Genomic DNA, 21,731 nt, shown 5'->3' with positions numbered 1-21,731 from the left:
AACAACCAGGCCCCCTCCTACCTCACTGACCTGCCCCAAGGCCACACACCTCCCTGCAGTCTCTGCTCCTCTGATGCCAACCTCCTGACTCCACCACTCAGGACCAAGTACCAGACTCTGAGGTGACAGAGCCTTCTCCACATGACTTTACTGTCTTTCTCTGCTTGACCTTGTGCCGTGCATGTTTTGATACGTGCACACCACTGTCAATTCTTTCTCACCAACTCTCCTGGAATGCTGAAAAAAGCAGTAAGATAAATAAAATGTTTTTATTTGTAATTAGGGGGTTAATTGTAACACTTAAAGTGGTTTCACAACCATCTCTGCCCCTGTCAGCCACTGTTTAGCTAGCTGTAGTAGCATGGTGGTTTGAATTTCGCATTGATAAAACAGTGTTCTGTACAATAATACAAGATACATTATTCTAACTTCAACAATATTCGTATAATTAAAATATAGACTAGGCCCAAGCATTACTTTCACGCCTGAATATCAGTGTTTTGGCTGTAAAATCTGTCTCACACAGCTACGAAAGAAAAAAAGTGGTCATATATGAAATTAATCTCAAGACTCTTCAATCATCCATTGTCGTTTAAAGTGGTCCTGTTACAACCATCCCGTTGTTACAACCATACCTGGTCTCCCCCATAACTGGATTATGATTAATGTGCTCATCACTTTAATATTTCAGCTGGTGACGGTGGAGCTAATTTCAAGTACTTTATAAAATAATGGGTAGTTTAATCCACAATAATACATCATAATGTATTACTAAATTTAGTGGAGTAGAAATGTAAAGTAGCGTAAAATGGAGATACTCAAGTACCCCAAAATTATACAGTATTTGAGTACTGTAAAACTTCAATTAAAAGCCTTTTGTCAATTATATGCCAAGTATCTTTTACTTGTCTGGTTGCCAAGCAGTTCACTTTTCTAGAAATTCTTTGGATGTATAAAACCAGATTTTTGACTGCTGATCACACACATACAAATATAAATGTTTAAACTGTTGTCAGTATGGAGATGCTACATATTGTTAGCTCAGTTCATTTCATTGTACTTAAACCATGTGCACCAGAGAAGACCCTTAGTCATTCAGAATATGTGTCCATTCCTTGATTACCCAGTAAGTTATTTATATCCCTTCAGTCTGTGAGGGTCCACTGATCAAAAGAATCAAAAGTGTTTTTCATAAAAATAATCCAAGTTTTGAATATTGTTTGAAGAGGTTAAAGTGGTGTTGTATCAATAATTCACATAACTGATATGTTAGTCGAAGCCTAATTTTTGTACAAATAATATTCATACTAGTTTAAATAAACAATTTGATCATTTTACCCATCTTTGCTGAGCAACAGTTTAATGTGAGAGGAATTAAAGGCTTGTCCCAAATATAATTCCTGTTGAGTTTAGTGATAAATGCAAATAATAGCCCGGGCTACTAATTGAATTTTCGCCATAATGTACTTAGTTACATAAGTTACAGGTTTGTTAAGACACACGCAGAGCAAGAGTCCTTATATTAAGCTTCCTTGAGTACTTTGAGATGTAATGGATTAAATGTGCCATATGATTAAAGTTCATAACACTCTGAAGGATTAATTGAATAGACTTTATTCAATGTGAAAGCAGCAGTCTCGTGCCCTCGGCCACTTACTGACAGGAGCATAATGAAAGTGTCCAGTGTGGTGACAAACACATATTTATTTAGCCCCTGGTTATTTATTCTCTTCTTCCTTTAATATGAAGTGAACCTGAGAGCAACCCGGCTGATCATTACTCTTCGCAGACATGTTTGTTTCTTCAGGCCACACCTCTTCACATAATGATTAATTGGGCCAATCTTGACACCTATGGGTGCATCTACTGTTATCTCTCTCCCCAAGATCAATGCGAACAGTTATGCAATAGCTTTCACCTTATCGATCATTTGGGATGTGTAGTCATGCGGTTCAACTTTGCCAGTGTTAACGCAAAGGAGAAGACTACACATCCCAACAGACGGAGCGGCTCGCTGCTTCACTAGTTACACACTGAATGTAGTTCGCTGCACTTGGAAGAAAAATCCGTTCATGATTCACTTCATTAATAAATAAATAGTTCGGTGTCATGGCGGAATCTGCAGCTTGTCCTGCCTTCCAGCTCGGGAGACCTCGATACGAGCAGGTAAGTCTTCTTCATCTCCCGGTGAACGTGCATTAATGTGGCTTTTTGTTTTGCAGGCTTTGGGGGTGAAAAACAGCCCCATGCATCCTCCGCCCTGCTGCTGCTGCTGCTCCGCTCCGGCTGTTCTCATGCGCACACTTTGTAGCCAAAGTTGCTTTGATCTGCGCTCCGCTTCTTTGTTATCAAACCGCAACAACTTTGAGCTGATAATCAACTTCCGGGCGTGATTGCTTGAGTTTTGAGCGTATTGTAGTTTTACTAGTAGAAAGAATCGTCTGTCGGCAGGTTCATATCGCTGTTTATCATCTCCACTGACAGATTTCACACCCTCTGCCTCGCTGCTGCTCCGTGAAAGATTATATCACACTGTTCAGGTTCTGCAGACAACACACTCATATCTTACGCGTCAATCTAAAGCCATTTATCCTTTAAAAGCGCCTAACTACATACGGTTTTCCCTCTTTTTCTTTTAATTTAGGCTTTAAAATCGCATCTGGTGAGATTTCTGATATAATATCTCCCACTCTGTGCATCACATTGAACGTTATCTAATCCATATCACACTTTAACACCCTCAAGTTTATTATTTTCCAGGATGCTTCCTGCAGACTGACTGTGGCCCCACATGTGATCGAGATTAATGGGCTGTCCGTACTTATCTGAAGCCCATTACTCAATTTTCCGTCCTCACAAATGAATTTGCATTGGTCAGCCCTGGAAGATAATGTGACCTTCACGTTAACTCGGGTGGCACATTAACTGAGGAAGCTGCACGATGGTTACATTTAAATTTATTTCTTCAGAGCCATTCATTAAACTGCAGCCTGAAGGAAGTTATTCACAGGATGGTGCTGCACCGAGCAAGGTCCATATGCAGATTGTAAATAAGTCACTAAACTTTTTGATCTGCTGTTGTTTCAACTGATATGAGCGATCAATAAAACTCTTATCAAAATACATGGAAGAACTAAGGAAAGGGGTCACGGGGTCAAAGGGCTAATTGGGCCTGAGCCTCATTTTGGAGTGACACTTGTTTTATGTTGAAAAGTCATTCAGACTCCAAAGAACTGCAAAATGAGACACAAAACAACCACACAAAGATGCAAAACAACCATAAAGAGATGCAAAACAGCAAAAGAGAGATGTAAAATGGCTTCACAGAGACGTGAAAAACAACCACTGAAAAAAATAAAAGCAGCCACACTGGGATTCAAAACCACCACAAAGAGATACAAAATGGTCACAGATCCAAAACAGTCATACAGAGCTGCAAAATTTTCATGAAGAGCCAACACAACAACTACAATTACATGCAAAACAACCACAAAGACATGCAAAACAATGTCAAAGCGACCTAGTATGGCCAAAAAATGACTCAAAGCATCCACACAGGGATGCAAAACCTCCACATAAAGATGCAAATTGGTCAGAGAGATGCAAAACAATCATAAAGAGGTGCAAAACAACCAAATAGAGATGAAAAGTGGTCATTGTGGATCCAAAACAACCACAGAGACATGCAAAACAACTTCAATGAGATGTAAAGCAGCCACAAACAGACACAAAATAGACACATGGGGATGCAAAACATGTACAAAAGAATGCAAAATATGTTCCTGAATATTTGCAAAACAATGGTGCAGAGATGCAAAACCCCCAACAAGAGATGCAAAGCATCAACAAAGAAATGCAAAATGGCTTTAAAAAGATGCAAAACAGGTATGAAGGGACACAAAATCACCACAAAGAGATGCAAAATGGTCCCAGGGAGATGTAGAACAGTCAAACAGAAATGCAAAACGTCCAGAAAGAGACATAAAACAACTTCCAAGAGACACACAATGGTCATAGTGAAATGCAGAACAATCACAGACATGCAAAACAGCTAAGAGAAGTAAAATGGACTCAGAAGATGCAAAGCAGCCACATAGGATGCAAAACAACTGCAAAGAGAGGCAAAATGGAGAGATTTAATAATTCCAGAAAGAGATGCAAATTTGGCGCACTAAGGCGTAAAACAACCTCAAAGAGAAGTAAAATGGGCACAAAATATGCAAAGCAGCCACATAGGGATGCCAAACCACCACAAAGAGATGCAAAATTGTAGCAGGGACTCAAAATAATCACACAGAGATGCAAAATAGTCACATTAAGATGTAAAACAACCACAAAGATATGCAGAATGACCTTAAAGAGATGGAAAAAAACTGCCTCAAAAAGACAGTAAGTAGTCAAATAGGGATGCAAAACCAGCACAGTGAGATGCAAAATGGCCATATATTTCAAAATGTCCACAAGGATACACAAAACAACCACAAAGTGACACAAAATGGTCGATATTAGACACAAAACAACCACAAAGACATGCAAAACAACCTTAGAGATGTAAAATGGACACAAAAAGATGCAAAGCAGCCACATAGGGATGCCAAACAACCACAAAGTCACGCAAAATAATCACAGAAATGTAAAACGTCCATAAAGATACACTACAAAGAGACACAAAATGGATGTGATGAGATATCAAACAATCACGAAGATGTGCAAAATAACCTCGAAGAGATGTAAAATGGGCACAAAATTACGCAAAGCAGTCACATAGGGATGCTAGACCACCACAAAGAGATATATAACAGCCACAGAAAGATGCAAAGCAGCCACATAGGATGCACAACCACCACAAAGAGATGCAAAATGGTCACAAAGATGCAAAACAATTATACAGAGGTGCAAAATGTCAAATAAGAGATGCAAAGCAACTACAGAAAGATGCAAAATGGTCACAATGAGATGTTTAACACCCAAAAGACATGCAAACTGACTTCAAAAAGATGTTAAACAGCCACAAAAAGATGCAGATGTCCACAAAGAGACACGAAGCAGCTGCAAATAGATTCAAAATGATTACAATAGGATGCAGAACAACCACAAAGAAATGTAAAACAGCCTCATGGGGACGCAATGCAGCCATATTGGGACGCAAAACAACCACAAGGAGATGCAAAATGGCCACAAAGAGCCAAAAAATGTTGTTGTTTTGTGTCTCTTTCAGTCTGAGGGTTTCACACTAATGTAGGAGTGGTGTTTTTTTCATAATTGGTCCATGAACCCACGAGTTAACACAGGATGTTGCACGGTTCACAGTTCAGGCCTAAATAGCAGTTCATTTACACCCTTTGTCTCAGGCGAATTGCTATTTTTTTGAGCGATTGCCACCACATCTTGTTTTAGATCACCATAATTTAAAGGGAGACAGTCATTAAGCCTTGGTTTCCAGCTCCTATTAATGATGGCTTTCAGTGGGAAGTCTTTTCAATCTGACCCCCATAAACCCTTGTGTTGTTCCATCTGCAACCTGAAGTTCATGTCGCTTTGATAAAGGTCCTGTAATACTTTCAGTTCCTTGCGTCAAAGCAGTTAAAATTAGGCCAGTCTTTGAATCAGCATAAATCTAGCTCAGTTCGTCTGTGCTTTCTGCCGCGCTCTGTCTCTGCTAGCCTTGTTGTGTACTCTCCAGGGAGCTGAAACTCATGCATAATTAAAGCGGGCTCCTCACATGGATCCTCAGTCTACCCCACTCTTACAAAACAGCACTGCAGCACATATGGCCTGTCAGAGGAGGAGACATGTGATGGAGGAATGGCAGAATATCCAGGGTTACAGTGCAGAAGAGATGCTTTATTTACAGTCGTTAGAAGGACTGGATGTTGTTTCCAGTCATTTCAATTAGACCCTGATCCGAACAGATAATTAAAATACAGAAGGGTTTGTCTTTCCACTTTTCTGCCCTTCATAACTGATAAATGTCTCGGAGGGAATCCGATTGAAGCTGCCATGTTTTCGCCCATCTGGTTTGCCAAAGAGACTCTTGGCATAAATTGCTGTTGGGCCTTTTCAGACTGCTGGCACACATACTTAGCAATTGGCATGCTGATGAAGACAGTGAAGGGAACAGGAAACAGGGTGCTTACCCAGCAGCTCCAAGCCTCACTCTGAGGAATGTGTTTGGTAAATGTAAACTTACTCAGATGGTTAGTATGTTTGCTTCAAAGTTCATCTCAAAAGGCGGATTTACTTTCTCATCTCAGTTGTGTTTGTCACATTGTTCTGTGAGGAGGCAAAAACTTTGTCATCTTTTTTTATTGAGCATTTAACAGTTTGGCTTTCTTTGTTCGAAGTATACGTTTATTAAATTCTGATTAACATAGCAAAGATTTGTGCATTTGTAGATCCTTGACCTTTAAGAAGAGAATCTAAACTCAAAGGTCCTTTGACGAATGATTCAAAGCTTCCAACCTCATCTCACTGTCTTCTTTCAGTGAACAGAGAAAGCAAGAATTAATTGTCCAGCATGAAAATGTAAACATACAGCAATAGTTTGACATTTGAGGAAGTCCACTTATTCTTTTTTTGGCGATAAAATTGATACCACTCCCATGTCTGTGCTGTAAATACAATCAGCAGTAGGTTAGCTTAGCTTAGCATAAAGACTGGAAACATCGGGACACACTTGTCTAGCTGTAGCTTTGTATTTACAGTACAGATATGAAAGTGGTTTCAATCAAGAAGCAAATAAATGTATTTCCTAAATTGCTGACCTTTTCCTTTAACAAACAAAAGTAATTACAGTTAATATTAAAGTAATAATCCTAAAGATTTTCCCTGTTGAGGTAACACATAAGTGACCGAGCCTATGGCCCATCAATAAAAGCACTTGCATTTGCAGTTTTACGAACTGGGTGTCTGTGGCGACATCCCTGGGGAAAATCGCAAGTGGTGCACAGTGTGTGACCTGTTTTCCATCACCCAGCAGTGGCTGGCCCGCCGTACAGGTTCGACGGAGCTAACATAACAGACTTGTTCCTCAACCTACTCGTATGTGAAGTGGCTTACTGTTTTTTTTTTGTGTTGGGGGTAAATCTTTGCCATGGCCAAGAAAAATTAAAGCTGCAAGCAGTGATGATGCTCTGTGCATCTCATTACAATGACCTGTTTTACATGTTGCACCACTTTCTGTGTCCACTATGTGGCGCTGCAGAACACATTGATTACTTGTCATATTGTTGTTCATCAGTTGTAGATCCCACCATGTAAATTTCACGTAAACCAAAAGATAAGTGTCTGAAATGATGTACTTCCTGTTGCCAGAGGGTTGGGCAATCACCATGACACCTAATTTGCATGTTGATGGCTTCAGGCTTGGAGCTTCATAAAACCTGTGAAGTTTGGGGCAGATTGGACAAGGTACACAGAAGTTATAACATCTTCCTGTTGAAACCTGGAAGTTTGACGCCTCGCCATGGTCACAAGGTTCAACGAAAACTCAAGCTTTAAGCGACTTTTGATGTGGAAGAACTTTAGATGAGGAGTTTGTTAAAGTACGCCCCCTGGATATGACCAGAAACTATGCATTTATTTCAAAATGGCCAACTTCCTGTTGGGTTTAGGGCACCTGTGTTCAAAGAAGATCTCAAATTAGATTAAAGATAGTACCATTCGCCATAGGCTATATGCCCTCAAAAATGCAAACCCATCTCTGTCATGGTTTTCCTTTCTTTTCTTTTTGTTGCCTATGTCAAGTCTCTATTTGACCATATGACAATACGATATGATACGGTAGCTAGTTTACGTGCACAATCTGTTAAGACTGACCACCTTACACCACTGGGCAGAACGTTACATATGTTAAACTGTGCTTTATGTGACATTATAAATACCTAAATGCCACTTTCAAATAACCAATGAGCAACACACAAAGAAATGTTTTTAGGAACTTTAGGACTACTAAGAACCAAGTCAAGCAAAGTGAGAAGTGATGCATAAATTTTCAGAGGACTTGTGAAATGATTCATTCACAGAGGGGAGGATGTTGGACTGTCATTATGTGTCTGCTTTCATTAAGAGTTAACTTTGTCATACTGTCTCTTCCAGGGTTCATTCCTTGGTCGACTGAGACACTTTGTGGACATCATTGATCCCAGCACCCTGTTTGTGTCTGAGGTAAAAAAAAAAAAAGAAAGATATAAAACTGTCTATAGGTGGCTGGTGAATGTTTTCACAGTATGGCTTCAATTGAAAGTTTGAGCTTCCATCCATTACAGTGTCATAGACAACAGTATATATATTTGTAGAGCTGAAATGATGTGTCAGTCAACTCTTTATAAAGACTTCCTCCAGTGGAAAAAAACAGGTAATCAATCTGTGTGTTAATGTGTGGTCTGTAAATTAAAACACCTTCCACAAATATATATATATATATATATATATATATATATATATATATATATATAAATAAAAGTTAAGTCACAAAAATACAGTGCAGGTATAAAACGGGTCTGCAAATAAACAAATTCTGAAAAAAAAAATCTGTGAATAGAAAAGTATTTGTGAAAAATAATAATAATATTAATAATAATAATAATTTGTAATATATTCTGTAGGTACCTGTTTGAAAGTTGGATTTCAATTCGACATTTGTGGATTTACATTTTACACACGCAGAGTTTTGAGACAAACTTTTCTGTCAGTGTGAATGGAAATCCAGTTGTATCACTTGGTTGGTATGTAATCGCCAGCTGATGACATAATTTCCACCACATTTCTGCAGAGTCAGTTTATATTTGCAAAATATTTTAGTGAGATTACAAATCTTTTTGTTAATATTTGTGGAAGGTTGTTATATTTCTACAGACTACACATTAACACTGGGATCCTTAATCTGTTTATAAAGATAATATTGAGACAAAAATAACTCCATAAACTCGAGCTGCAGGTGAGCAACTGAGGGGCGGGTAATTATTTACATATTCATAATAATATAGTATATTCAAAACATAGAGTTACAACCAGACCATTAAAGGCATAAAGGTTTTTTTTTCTTTAAAAATACTCCTAAATATGTAATTTTACTGAACAGCGATGAGTTTCTAGGGTTTTAATTTATGCCAGGAGAGAAAATGCATGAATTGATTAATCAATAATGTTCGTTTTTTTCCATGACTTTGTGTTTCCAGCCTCTCATACGTATGTTACTGTTTCCTCATTAATTTGCCTTCCATGATAGTGAATTAAACATTTTTGGGTTTTGATCAAGATGTCATATCAGGCATGGGAAGCATTTCCACTATTTTCTGACATTTTAAAGACCAAACAATTAAATAATACATTTATTTTTAAATTTATTTTTAACATTTGAGAACTTTTGCTCACCAGAACAACAATCCGTCTAATTAAGCTTCACATTTTTCTCTTCCTTTGTTTGTAGAAAAAATTGAAAGAATGCATTAAACTACTTGATGACTATAAACATGGAGAGCTTCCTCCTGGAGTGTCTGATCTTCAGGTGAGTCTTCATCAACACTATTGTGACACAAGACAGAATATGCAGGAAACATGGTGCACATTACAGAGTATTGTCGTGTAGTACAGAGAGAACTGGACCCAAAAGCGTGACTCAGACAGCTGTTCAGTTTAAAGTGTCTTGGGTTGATCCAGGGCACTCTGGAGGAACAGGGCAGGCAGGCTGAGCAGGGCTGGAAACAGGTTGGGCAGGCTGGAGTGGAGGGCAAACGGGTGACCGCTGAGTGTGGAGCTACAGCGCTGTGCTGTCCAATCAATAACTGATATCCAATCAGGGGGTGAGTTGGTTGATAAAAGACATCTGTGAAGCCTGCACTCGTGTATCCTTGCTTCCCTCTCCTCTAAAAGCCTCCTCTCTCCTCGACTCCTTCGAGCGCTTTTAACGAACGAGTCTCAATTGATTTCTGGATCAAGTGATGGAGGACAGAGAATAGAGGAGTCGAGGAGGGATATTCGGATGAACAAGAAAAAAAGGGGAGGGGGGGGGGGGACAGCTGACGCATGAGGAATGAAGGAAAGGCACAGACTATGACAAGTATGTAGTGACAGTGGACTAAATAAAGTCGTTGCAAAACACACAATTATCATAATGAAATGGCAGTTTATTTACGCCTCTAAAGCAGATGCAAAACAAGAGTATCGTAAACGTAATAACTACTTATAGTTCTTCTCTTGCAGCTGTGGGAAGCCCAGAAGATCAAGCAGGTAAGTGATTCATCAGTCATCCCTGTAAGTCAGGCTCAGGTTAACTGCACCTCCATACATTCAAGCCTCTGGGCGCCTGGCAGCATGAGGATGATGTCATGCTCTCTGCACGCAGGCCATCATTCATCCTGACACAGGAGAGAAGATCTTCATGCCATTTCGAATGTCAGGTACGACCTCAGATGAAGATCTTTGCTGCAGTTGGTGAACTTACGTCCATTTTGTCCTCATTTTTCTTTTCTCTACGCTGAAAATCATTTCTTCGCTGTGCAGGTTATGTCCCATTTGGAACACCGATTGTAAGTCTCATATAAGACTCATACATTTTAAATCATGGCTGTGCTGACGTCCATTTACTGTACATGGTCGTGTTTGGGGACAGATGAAATGAGACTTTGGACTTATTTTGCCCCGAAAATAAGCTCTTATTCCCTGGTCTCATCTAGGTCATTGGCCTTCTTCTCCCAAATCAGACTGTGGTGTCTACCATTATATGGCAGGTACTGTAAAACACAACATACTGTAAAACCATTGCATTTATTGTACATGCTGAACATCTGGTAAGCACACTTTTATTGTGCACATGCAACGCTCTCCCACCTGTTTACACTGGGATAAGGACATGGTAAAATAAAGTGCTGCTGCTCTGGTTGCTTCTCTCTGTGTGCCATGGATTTATAAAGCAACAAATAAGCAGCCGAATATCTTTATCTATCCTTCCTTTCCTTTGTGTTTCACTATTCCTTTTCATCCTGCTTTCCTTTCCTCCCTCCATACTCCTTCTATCCTTTGTTCATTCCTTTTAACTGTTAACTCTTCTTTCCTTCCTTCTGTCCTACAGTGGCTGAACCAGAGTCACAATGCCTGTGTCAACTACGCCAACCGTAATGCCACAAAGGTATGTACTGTGGATATTCAGATCTATTTATTCAGAAAATTACAGTATTTGTTCATTTTTTTTATTAATTTATCCCCATAATAGAATATAATGTGTTGTGTTTTTCGCTTCAAGACATTTTTTCTGCAATAAAAGACCATTCAAAGGCATTAAATCCCCAAATTTTACTATAGACAGTAAACCATACACAAAGCTTTGACACAGAATTTATTTTCCTCCCTCAGCCTACGCCAACATCAAAGTTTGTTCAAGGCTACGTGGGAGCTGTGACCAGCGCTGTTTCTATTGCAGTGAGTGTGTTTCTTGTGTAGTTTATATCCTCCAAAATTTGATTTGAGAAGGAAAAGGAATACCTCACCCACCAATAGATCATTTGTGTTCCAGTTAATGACCCCATGTTACGTTGAGCTTCGTGAAGAAAGCTTTGTTTTTCTTGCATGCCTCTGGTGAACAAAGAAAACAAAAATGGAGAATCTCATTGATGAATTGAAGTCATAAGGGTCTGCATTTAACAACAGCCTCATTGTAACAAAAAGTTTTTACCAAAAGCAAAATTTGTTTGTTTTAATACATTTTTGTGTGATTTATTCAAGACAAACCTGTTGTTATGTTTCTTCTACTCATGTTTGTGTGTACCAGGTGGGACTGAATGTCCTGATTCAGAAGGCCAACAAGCTGAGTCCTGCCACCAGAATGATAATTCAGAGACTGGTCCCCTTCCCAGCTGTCGGTAGGTTTCCAAAGGACCCCGTGTACCAGTTACAACAGAGGTCTACTGATGTGGCCCTCTGGTGGCTGGAGTCAGTTTTTCTTCTTAAATTTTTCTTTCTTCTAAATCTCAAATTACAGAGCTAGTGACTTAAGGTACAATTATTATTACTTTTTTTTTTAAACATGCAATAATTGGTGCAATAATTCAACTGTCCAATATTTTTAACACCTCTTGAATGTTTATATTTATTTAACATATAATGCACATAACAGTACGTACTTCTTATGTTTATTCTTATTTCTATCTTTATTCCATTGATGTATATATTGTAGTAACCATTATAGCATAATATATATTTTATATTTCTGAGTGTAACACAGGTTTATACAGTGTAATGGAGCACAGTGCACATAGTCGTTTATTTTTACACACTTACAGACTCAGCACAGTGAAGAAATATGTTATTCTTAATATCTTAAGTACTAGTGTTAAACATTGTAGCATAATGTGCATTTTTATTTCTGTTTTATTGTATTTTTTACTTTATATTTACATACATCTATTTTATACTCCTATCCAAACTTCTTATAATTCTCTATTCTTTACATCAAAATGTAATATCACACTTTCCCTTCAGGAATCAGTAAAATCTTCAGCATCTTGTCTTGTGGACACATATTAAATTATAAAAGCTGCTTTTCTCTCCGCGTCCTCAGCCAGTGCAAACATCTGTAACGTGGGCCTGATGAGACACAATGAGCTCTCTGAGGGAATCGATGTTCTGGACAACAACGGGAATGTGGTGGGATCCTCCAAAATTGCTGCGAGACATGTGAGTGCCTTTTTTTGCACGCTCAGCAGACTTGATACTCGACTGCACTGAATGTGTTTATACACTTGCTGTGTGGTTTTTTGTTTTTCTTTTCAGTGAATTGCATTTTTAGGTGATGGCGGCTGATAATGGGAAAATGCATCATTTCCTGCTCGGCTGCTGTCACTCAGCACACATCTGATCTCATGAAAGAGAAAATTAAATCCAACTCGCTGCAGTATTTGAAATGAAGCATGTGCACAATGTTCTCATCTTTTCCCCAGGCGATCATGGAGACCGCCTTCACACGTGTGGTCCTCCCGATGCCGATCTTTGTCCTGCCCCCCATCATCATGTCCTACCTAGAGAGGTTTGTACAGAAATACTGTTTATTGTCAGCCTTTTTTTAATATCTAACACTACAAGTATCAATCTACTGATTGTTTTCTTAATGAATTGATTATCTTTTGGTCTGTAAAATGTCAAAATATGAAAAATACCCATCATAACTTCACAGAGCCAGAGCACACATCTTTAATGTCTTATTTTCTCCTAGCAACAGACCAGCTGTCTACTTTCATCAAGGACTAAAACAACTAGAAAATATTCACATTTGAGAAACTGGAACAAGTTTCTTCATTTTCACTTAAACATTAGGCTACTTAACAAACTAAAGAAACGTACCTAAAAGCAGCTCTAATTTAGCCTTTGTATGCAGGTACATTCAGACATGTATGGGTACTTATTACTTTGCATTAATGAGACATTAGTCAGAAAGAAAATACAGACTGCAGTAATGGTTCTCAACTTTTCTGGTCGTCTCTTTAATCGATGTAATGTGTGTTTGTAATCTGTCCTATTAATAAGGGATCTTTGTTTTTAATTTACTTTTAAATACTTAAAGAATAGAAAGAGTAGAAAACATAGGATACATGAGCAAAGCAAACATAATTTTGTGTGACAGAAATGTTTTTACCTGCTGTTGGTATTGATTTCACCTTGTGAGTCAGTGTGTGTGTATTTGTGTGTCATCATGATGAAACCCACTGCAGTATGAACTACCACAGAAGCTATTTTGAGTATTTTGCCAGGTGTATATATGTCTGTCTGTGGACAGATTTTGTCACTGCAATAGTGTCATAATTGTGCAAGATATAGTCATGAAACAGAAAGAAGGGGGGGTAGGCAGTAGTGAAGGGGCCATTGCCCCCTATCCCAATTTTACTTGCCTTGCCCACATTTGTTTTAAGTCGCAGATCGCATTGCAAGATGGTCTAGTGATCTAGTTTTTTCTTTAGCTGGTTTTCACCCCATTGTACCATCATGAAACTGATGTAAAAATACCAAAATATAATAACTCATGAATGTTTTTTGAAGGCAGTTGTGGACTGTGAAGCATTTTATTTGATTCTGCCCTTAAACAGCCAAACACAGAACATAATGACTTAAAGGTCCAGTGTGTGGGAGTTAAGGGGATATATTGGCAGAAATGGAATATAATATTCACAACTATATTTTCATTAGTTCATAACCATCTGAAAGTAAGAACCGGTGTGTTTTGGTTTCTTAAAAAGAGACGTTTATATCTATATACTGAGCGGGTCCTCTTCCACAGAGTCCGTTATATTGTTTCTACAGTAGCCCAGAATTCCACTCACCTTTTGCATCGACCGCTGTTGTTCTCCTTCACACTTGGCACATGGAAGAAGTTTCAATTGGTTGCAATCTGCAACCTCACCACTAGATGCCACTAAATCCTACACACTGGACCTTTAAGACCAGAATCTGACCTCTTGACATTTGTTTTATCAAATAAAATATTGTTATGCCACAGACATGTACAGTCTCACAGTAAACTGAGTGTAAGTTAGCAAAACTGAATAACTAGACCAAAGCTAACACGTTAGTTAAAGCTACCTGGTGATTTAGTGTTAGCTAAATTTATTTCCTCTTTCCTGTAACTGAAATATAAAATTTGACGGTTCAAAATATCAGTAATGGGTGGCACAGTAGTGCAGTGATTAGCATTGTTGCTTCACAGCAAGAGGGGTCCCAGTACGAATCCAGGGTGGGGGTTTGAACCTGGGGTGGGGGAGCCCTTCTGTGTCAGCGTGGGTTTTCTCTGGGTACTCCAGCTTCCTCCCACAGTCCAAAGACAGGCAGGTTAATTGGTGACTCTAAATTGTCTGTAGGTGTGAATGTGAGTGTGAATGGTTGTCTGTCTCTATGTGTCAGCCCTGTGATAGTCTGGTGACCTGTCCAGGGTGTACCCCGCCTCTCACCCAGTGAAGAGCTGGGATAGGCTCCAGCCCCCGTGACCCCCAACAGGATAAGCGGTTACGGAAAATGAATGAATGAAATCTCAGTAATTCATGTTTGTAAATGAGGCAGTAGCTAAATCCAACCATGACAAAAAGTAATGACAGCTATAACTCAGCCCCCGGCATCCTAAAGGTTTGAAGGATTTTCTACATCTTTGGCTCAAATTTCCTTTTCCTCTCAACTCCTTTCTCGAGTTATTGCTCCGTGTCTTTGTAGGGCAGAAATGTTTGTTTGACTCTGGTCTAAAAATACTCTGTTTCTCTGTGTGCAGAAGCAGAGCCGACATATGTTGTGCCCCAAAGTGCTTCTCATACATTCATTCAGTAGTAGGTCACAGCCAAAGAGAATGTGAAGATGAACAAATGAATGAAATGTGATAATATAGCCTACTGTGGCTTTACACACAAGAAGAAAGACCGATATGTGCAGTCTGGCTCATTAAACCTAGAGTTGGAACTTCAACGCAGACAGATTAATCTCACACCCACTAATTGTGCAGAACAGCTTCCCGAAATCTGCACCATGTCTTTTCTGCAGATCCAAAAATAACTCCTGGCTTGCCAGTAGCCTAGTCTTCTGGAATCGATCCACACAGCGTGCTCACGTTTCCTTTTTATCACTGTCTTGACTCGTGTAGGCTGCGATTCCTGCAGAGCAACCGCAGATTGTTGCTGCCCATCCACAGCCTGGTGTGCCTGGTTACCTTCGGCCTCTCGCTGCCCGTAGCCATCAGCCTGTTCCCCCAGATGTCTCAGGTACAGTAAAATGTCGGTCCAACTGCTTCCACTGCTAATTCGAGGCCAGATGGCTCAGATGGAGAGCAGCTGGCAAGAAATTCAAATTACACATACACTACTTGACATGCACAGCCGCGGCCCACAAGCTCATATTCACCTCTTATTCCAGATGTCTCCTCCCCCCTCGAATTAAAACTCAGACCGCTGAAAGAGTCAGAGAGACGCAGAGCTAGAATTTACCTTCCGTCTTTTTGTTTTCTTTTTGCAGATTGAGGTGTCTCGCCTAGAGCCTGAAATCGCCATGGCAACAGATTGCAAGGTGGTGACCTACAACAAGGGTTTATGATGGATGGCTTGGTGTGGGAGCGGGGAGCAGAGGACAGAGGAGCGAGGATAGAAATGAGGCTGCGTTGTGAATAGCTGTCGGGGAGAACCTACAGTGGGGTTCCTCCTGTCGACAGGTTTGGGAGTCGTTCTGCTGCAGTGTCACAGCGTAGTCTGTAGACCGTCACGTACTAACACAGGGTTTTTTTCTATGGTTCTCAAGATCCCAGCAATTATTGAGTCGAGATCTGAGGATGGGACAGATTTTATTCTGTCCTCTCTGTTTTCTGTACATAGAAATTATATATTTACTGTGTTTTTTTAGTATTAATGAAATAATTTTAATATATATACAAAACAGTGTTTGCCACACACTGGCTAAGTTATGGCTGCTTTTTCACACAATGAAAAAGGGTTTATAAATACAGTTTAAACCTGCAATAACTGAACTTCTGGGTCTTTGGCCACTGAATACTTCACTGTGTTCAGCAGCTGGTTGCTAACTGTGTCTGTCTTGATCAGGTAGTGCACGGTAGTTTTTTAGAGCTTTTTCACTGGCAAAAAAACCTCTCTAAAGAGACACCCCTTCGAAATGATATCACTCGATTGAATGATTGTTATCAGTGGTTATCAGCCTTATAAATATAAGTTGGAGGGAGCTGCTACACCTACTAGAAGGTAGGTAGGCTCAGAAGGCCATCATCAGCAGTGTTGGGGAGGTAACTAGTTAAATCTAATTAATTTACAAAATAAATATAAATGTAATCGGTTACAGTTGCTGAGAAAAACTATGTGAGTCAAATACAGTTACTAATTGTTATCAGCCCATTAAATGGTCGTTATCAGTTGTCATCTGGAGCAGTTTTGTTAGGTTTCGCTTTCATTAGATTTAATGGAGCAATGCCTGCGAGCTAGTTCAGGCAGTCAGCTGATGCACTGATTCATACACACACGTCATACATCACTCTCCATATGTCATCTACAAACACACCCTCCCAATTTAGCGGGCTGTTTAAGCTGAAAAATCTTCCCAGCTCTCCCTTTGCACTGCCTATGCCGCTGCTGCTCTACAACAGTACTGGTGCTTGGTCTTTCAGCCCCACCTCCACTCCAGCATCCACCTGCAGGCTCTGGCTAAGGGGGGGATATTTAATAATCACTCTCTAATATCTCATGTAAGTATATCTGCCAGGAGCGATAAGACTGGAGTCTAGACACCAAACTCTAACTATGTTCTGCTGTTGAAATGAACATTTAAAATGTGAGTTGTCTGACAGAACTAAGGTTGTGGTTAGGTTTAGAAAACAATTATGGTTCTGGGTGAAAATAAGTATGTTTGTAATGTGACATGACATGATGAATTTACAAAGGTCTGTTGAAATAAGTTAATGAGACACAAACAGCGGCCTCCTGGGTGAAAGTCCTGTATTTGTTTGACTGACCCATCCGTCTTATGCAACCTCCTCCCAACAGAGACTTTAGCACTATTCAGACAGGATTAGTTTTACATGGGCACGTGGGGTAATGTCACTTTTACCACAGGACGTCGGTAATATTAATGGCCAATTCGCACGGGATAAGAAATATCAGTAAAACTACCACAAGTGGGAGGGGTAAATCCATTCACGCACCGCTGTCCCCTCCTGTCGTCATGTGCGTATGATGTTGGTTCCTGTGCGTACCACACTCCTTCCAGGCAAAACATTATTATTATTATGAACTGATTAGCCTACTGGTTAATTTTATTGTCATTTTTTTACTAGCCACATAGCCCTGCTACATTGCATACTTAACTTACCTAAAGCAAGTCGTAGGCCCACAGTACCTGAGGTTTCACATGGACTTGTCCAACTGTGAAGTGCAAAACTGAGTGCCTCTTCAAGAGCCTCCATGCTTGAAAGTCCGCGAAAAAAACCACTTGTCAACAGGATGTGACAAAATATCTACACACATATTTACTGCTGGTCTATTCACACGGGATTAGTATTACCTGAGGTAATTTTCTGGGACCCTTTTACAGAAGGTAAAAGTCGCGATCTTTACTGACATCGTGTGGTAATAATTACTGACATGGCACATTCGGACGGGACTAAAATCTCTGGTAATTATTACTTTACCCCACGTCCCTATGTAAAACTAATCCCGTCCAAATAGGGCTTTTGTCACTCTTAAAGGGAAATTTCGGTTTATTTCAACCCGTCTCCTATTGTCCTAAATTTGTTTCAAGTGACTAGTGACATAGAAATAATAGTTAGCATGTTAGCCGTTAGCCTAGATACAGCCGTAGCGTCAGACCTGTTAAAATGTAAGTGAACGGGCATCCTTTCAAGTGCAAAGTTAACCCGCAGCCGAAATATCACGAAAACAAGCAGCGATTGCATAGCGTGCCTGAAATCTCGCGAGGACAAGCAGCAACAGCTGGAAGGCAGAACCGGACAGTAGCCTGAAAAGTTCATTCATTTATTTTATGAAAGATTTATAGAATAATGGCAGACTTTTTGCCAGACTTCGACTTTGTGGAGGAGGAATTTGATTTTGCAGAGTTTGATGGCCGCCCTTATTTATTTGAGCCAGAATACACTGATGAAGAGCTTCGTGAAATTGAAGAACGGAGGAGGAGAGAGAGAGGCGCAACAGGTAGAGGACGAGAGAGGAGGAATGGCTGCTGCAAGGCTGCGTAGCTCTGGAGATTGGTGGTGTACCTGTGAATGCTGTGCCCCAGTGCCCACAGAAGAGGAATGCCTCTGTTGCAAGGAATGGGACCGGTTGCAGCCTTATTTTCAAGGTCTGGATGTGACCGAGGACGAGACACCTCCACCTGGAGTAGTATCCAGCTGGGCTTTATCTAGAGCTGGCGAGATATATTTCTGCCGCGCTTTGGAAAGCAGAGCTAGATGGTAAACAAACATGGCACCACACCGGTAAGGTAAGACAACACGTTTACATGTCGTTTTCTATATGTTCTCTGACATTTATCCTAACGATATGAGGCAGTCTTTGTGGAAAAAAGCTTGTTTAGTGGACTAACTTTGCACTTGAAAGGATGCCCGTTCACTTACGTTTTAACAGGTCTGATGCTACGGCTGTATCTAGGCTAACGGCTAACATGCTATTATTTCTATGTCACTAGTCACTTGAAACAAATTTAGGACGATAGGAGATGGGTTGAAATAAACCGAAATGTCCCTTTAATAGTGCAACAACTGACTTTCTCCCTCACTCCTGTAATAATTACTACGGCCACTAGAGGTCATAGCCCAACAAAAAAACATTTATGGGGCTGATAACAGATTTTAGCAATAACCAGATACGGGATGCCAAGAAGGTGCCTATTCATTCCAATGGAGTTGCTTGCCTGGCGCGTACGCCAAAAATGTTTTCTAGCTTCAAGGTTTACTTTTACAGTATGCAGCCCACTGAATATGCACAGTGGTGTTCCTTCTGCTTTTTACAGAAAAAATATATTCAATGTAATATCTTTGCAATCACAACCATTTTGATAAGTAACTGAATATTAATCACATATTTTTTTCTCAGTAACTGTAACTGATTACAATTACCTTTATTTTGTAATTTAATTGCATGTAACTCCATTACATGCAACAAGTTACTCCCCAACACTGCTAATGACAGATCTCTGAACCTACTAGTAGGTGCAGTAGGCTCATTCTATACAAGGCTGCTAACAACTGATAACACCCATTCAATGGAGTGATAACATTCAAAGAGGGTGGATGAAAGCTGTGAGAATAAAGAACAGAACTGACTGTGGTACTAAACAGAATCAGGTTAGTCACTGTGAGTTAATAATCTAACATTAGATTTATATTTATTTTAACTCAATATATCTTAACTCATAAAAATTAAGTTGTATCTACCTGTGTCTCCTTATCACCATTTTTTTTAAATATATATAAATGGTAACTCTAAGATTAGAACCATTGTTTTAAATCTGCAATTCTGCAGCTCTTTCTGATTTTGGGGCATTTTTTTAGTCCAATACTGGATTTTTGAGGCTGGTAACAGGTTATAATATACAAGCCAATATTAATTTTTTTTCATAAACCCATTAAATACACAAACATGTCTGACAAGGATCTTTTAGATTCGGTATATAAAGAATTCTGACCAAGATACAGTTTGTGCTGAGCCATTTTACAGTCGCACAAAAGCCCCATCAGCCCCATCAGCCCTCTTTGCTGGACTGCTGTGAATTATATTTTCTGTGCTGCAGAATATGCTGATCCTGATACATCTGCAATAAGATAATGTTGGCTGATATTTTGGCACAGTCCATTATCGATCAGGCTCTATTATCAGTGGGAGACACGGCAATAAATATCAACATACTGTACAAGTGTCATCCAAACATGTGCTGATTATTCTGAATAATGAGGAGAAATGCTGATGAGGGAATTGATCATTATACATTAATAATATTGCAGATGTGAAGCCTCTCTGTCGGTGGCTGTGTGTGTCTGAGGGTAAATATGGAGACTGTACTGTAGATGTTTATTAATTTTCACACTGTTTATCACATGTTGGAGGTTTTAAAACTGATAATGTGAAACAACATACAGAACTCTGCTGTCTGCACATTTTATTTTCCACAGTCGCCAAACACTGTACACTGACGTCCTCTCTGGACTTGTAGGAAGGACATTTGCCTCCACTGCTGACTGTTTCTTAAACACTACTGTATTCATTCCTAATGACGTCTTTTGTACAATATTTGAACCATGAAAGTATAAGCTATATATTATACTACTGATGATGAACTAGTATTTTTAATTCTTTGTATACTACTTCTACAAGTTTATTAAATGTTTGCTAGTCAAACAATGTAAAACTATCTATATTATCTAAAAAATATATAATGAATAATAAATACTCCTTTCTCTCTTTGCTTTGTTTTGTGAGAAGTTTTGTGGAAAGTTTATTTACATTTGTTTTTATTTGCTTTTATAATTGACACTGATTTAGTTTCCATATCACAAAATAGGCTATGTGCCATGTGACCCCCCCCCCCCCCCCCCCCCGCCCCCCGCATTACCTGTATTAATATTAATTTTAAGTATTTATTACTGTTGCACCTCATTATACATTATTTTTCAGAGTTGAAATGATTAGTCAATTAATTGATTAGTTGATTATTTAGATAATTATCTGCAACTTTTTTGATATTTGAGAAATATTTAAGTTGTTTTTCCACATTGGGTGATGTTCCTTTGGTATTCAGAAAATTTTAACTGTTCTCTAAAATTTAATTTAACAAAGCTTCAAGAAAATAATCAACATGTTTAACAAATGATGAAGGCAATAAGCAATGATAAAATAAATAGCCCACCAAAATTGCAAGAAATAAGTAAAAAGACAACATTAAAAACAAGAAAACAACAACATTTGACAAAAAAAAAAAATATACAAAAAAAAAAAAAAAAGAAGAAGAAGAAGAAGAAAGAAAGTTAAAACAAACAAGGAAATGACCCGGAAAAGGTGCTTAAAAATCATAATAATTCTGTAATTATAAAAATTCATAATAAATCATAATAATTCTGTACAATAATTCTATAAATTTAAATATGTAATAATAGCGATAATAATAATAATGATAATAATAATAATAATAATATAGTTTTCCCCTTGTTGTTTTCTTTTTTCCCTGTCTTTATAAAGATAATTTTCAAAATCTATTTT

The 21,731-nt window shown here is 39.0% G+C and overlaps 1 protein-coding gene across 1 annotated transcript; it reads left to right on the top strand.

Moving 5' to 3' along the window:
- Positions 1–1,875: 1,875 nt before the first annotated feature.
- sfxn5b (sideroflexin 5b) lies at positions 1,876–20,941 on the top strand. The gene is made up of 14 exons (XM_033632575.2): positions 1,876–2,166; positions 8,098–8,166; positions 9,431–9,508; positions 10,204–10,230; positions 10,346–10,400; positions 10,504–10,529; positions 10,677–10,730; positions 11,072–11,128; positions 11,353–11,418; positions 11,768–11,858; positions 12,557–12,672; positions 12,936–13,021; positions 15,611–15,728; positions 15,979–20,941. The coding sequence occupies exons 1-14, from the start codon at positions 2,110–2,112 to the stop codon at positions 16,054–16,056; spliced, it is 978 nt and encodes a 325-aa protein (XP_033488466.1). The 5' UTR covers positions 1,876–2,109; the 3' UTR covers positions 16,057–20,941.
- The last annotated feature ends 790 nt before the right edge of the window (positions 20,942–21,731 follow it).

This window comes from Epinephelus lanceolatus, chromosome 7, assembly GCF_041903045.1.
Source record: "Epinephelus lanceolatus isolate andai-2023 chromosome 7, ASM4190304v1, whole genome shotgun sequence".
Classification (NCBI taxonomy): domain Eukaryota; kingdom Metazoa; phylum Chordata; class Actinopteri; order Perciformes; family Serranidae; genus Epinephelus; species Epinephelus lanceolatus.
This window is presented reverse-complemented; position numbering and strand designations above follow the sequence as displayed.

Bases quoted from the DNA above. Each gene is read 5' to 3' on its own strand.
- sfxn5b (XM_033632575.2), top strand. From the start codon at position 2,110: ATGGCGGAATCTGCAGCTTGTCCTGCCTTCCAGCTCGGGAGACCTCGA. The intron at 10,530-10,676 runs GTAAGTCTCATA...GGTCTCATCTAG, and splicing joins TCCCATTTGGAACACCGATT to GTCATTGGCCTTCTTCTCCC. The intron at 12,673-12,935 runs GTGAGTGCCTTT...TCTTTTCCCCAG, and splicing joins CCAAAATTGCTGCGAGACAT to GCGATCATGGAGACCGCCTT.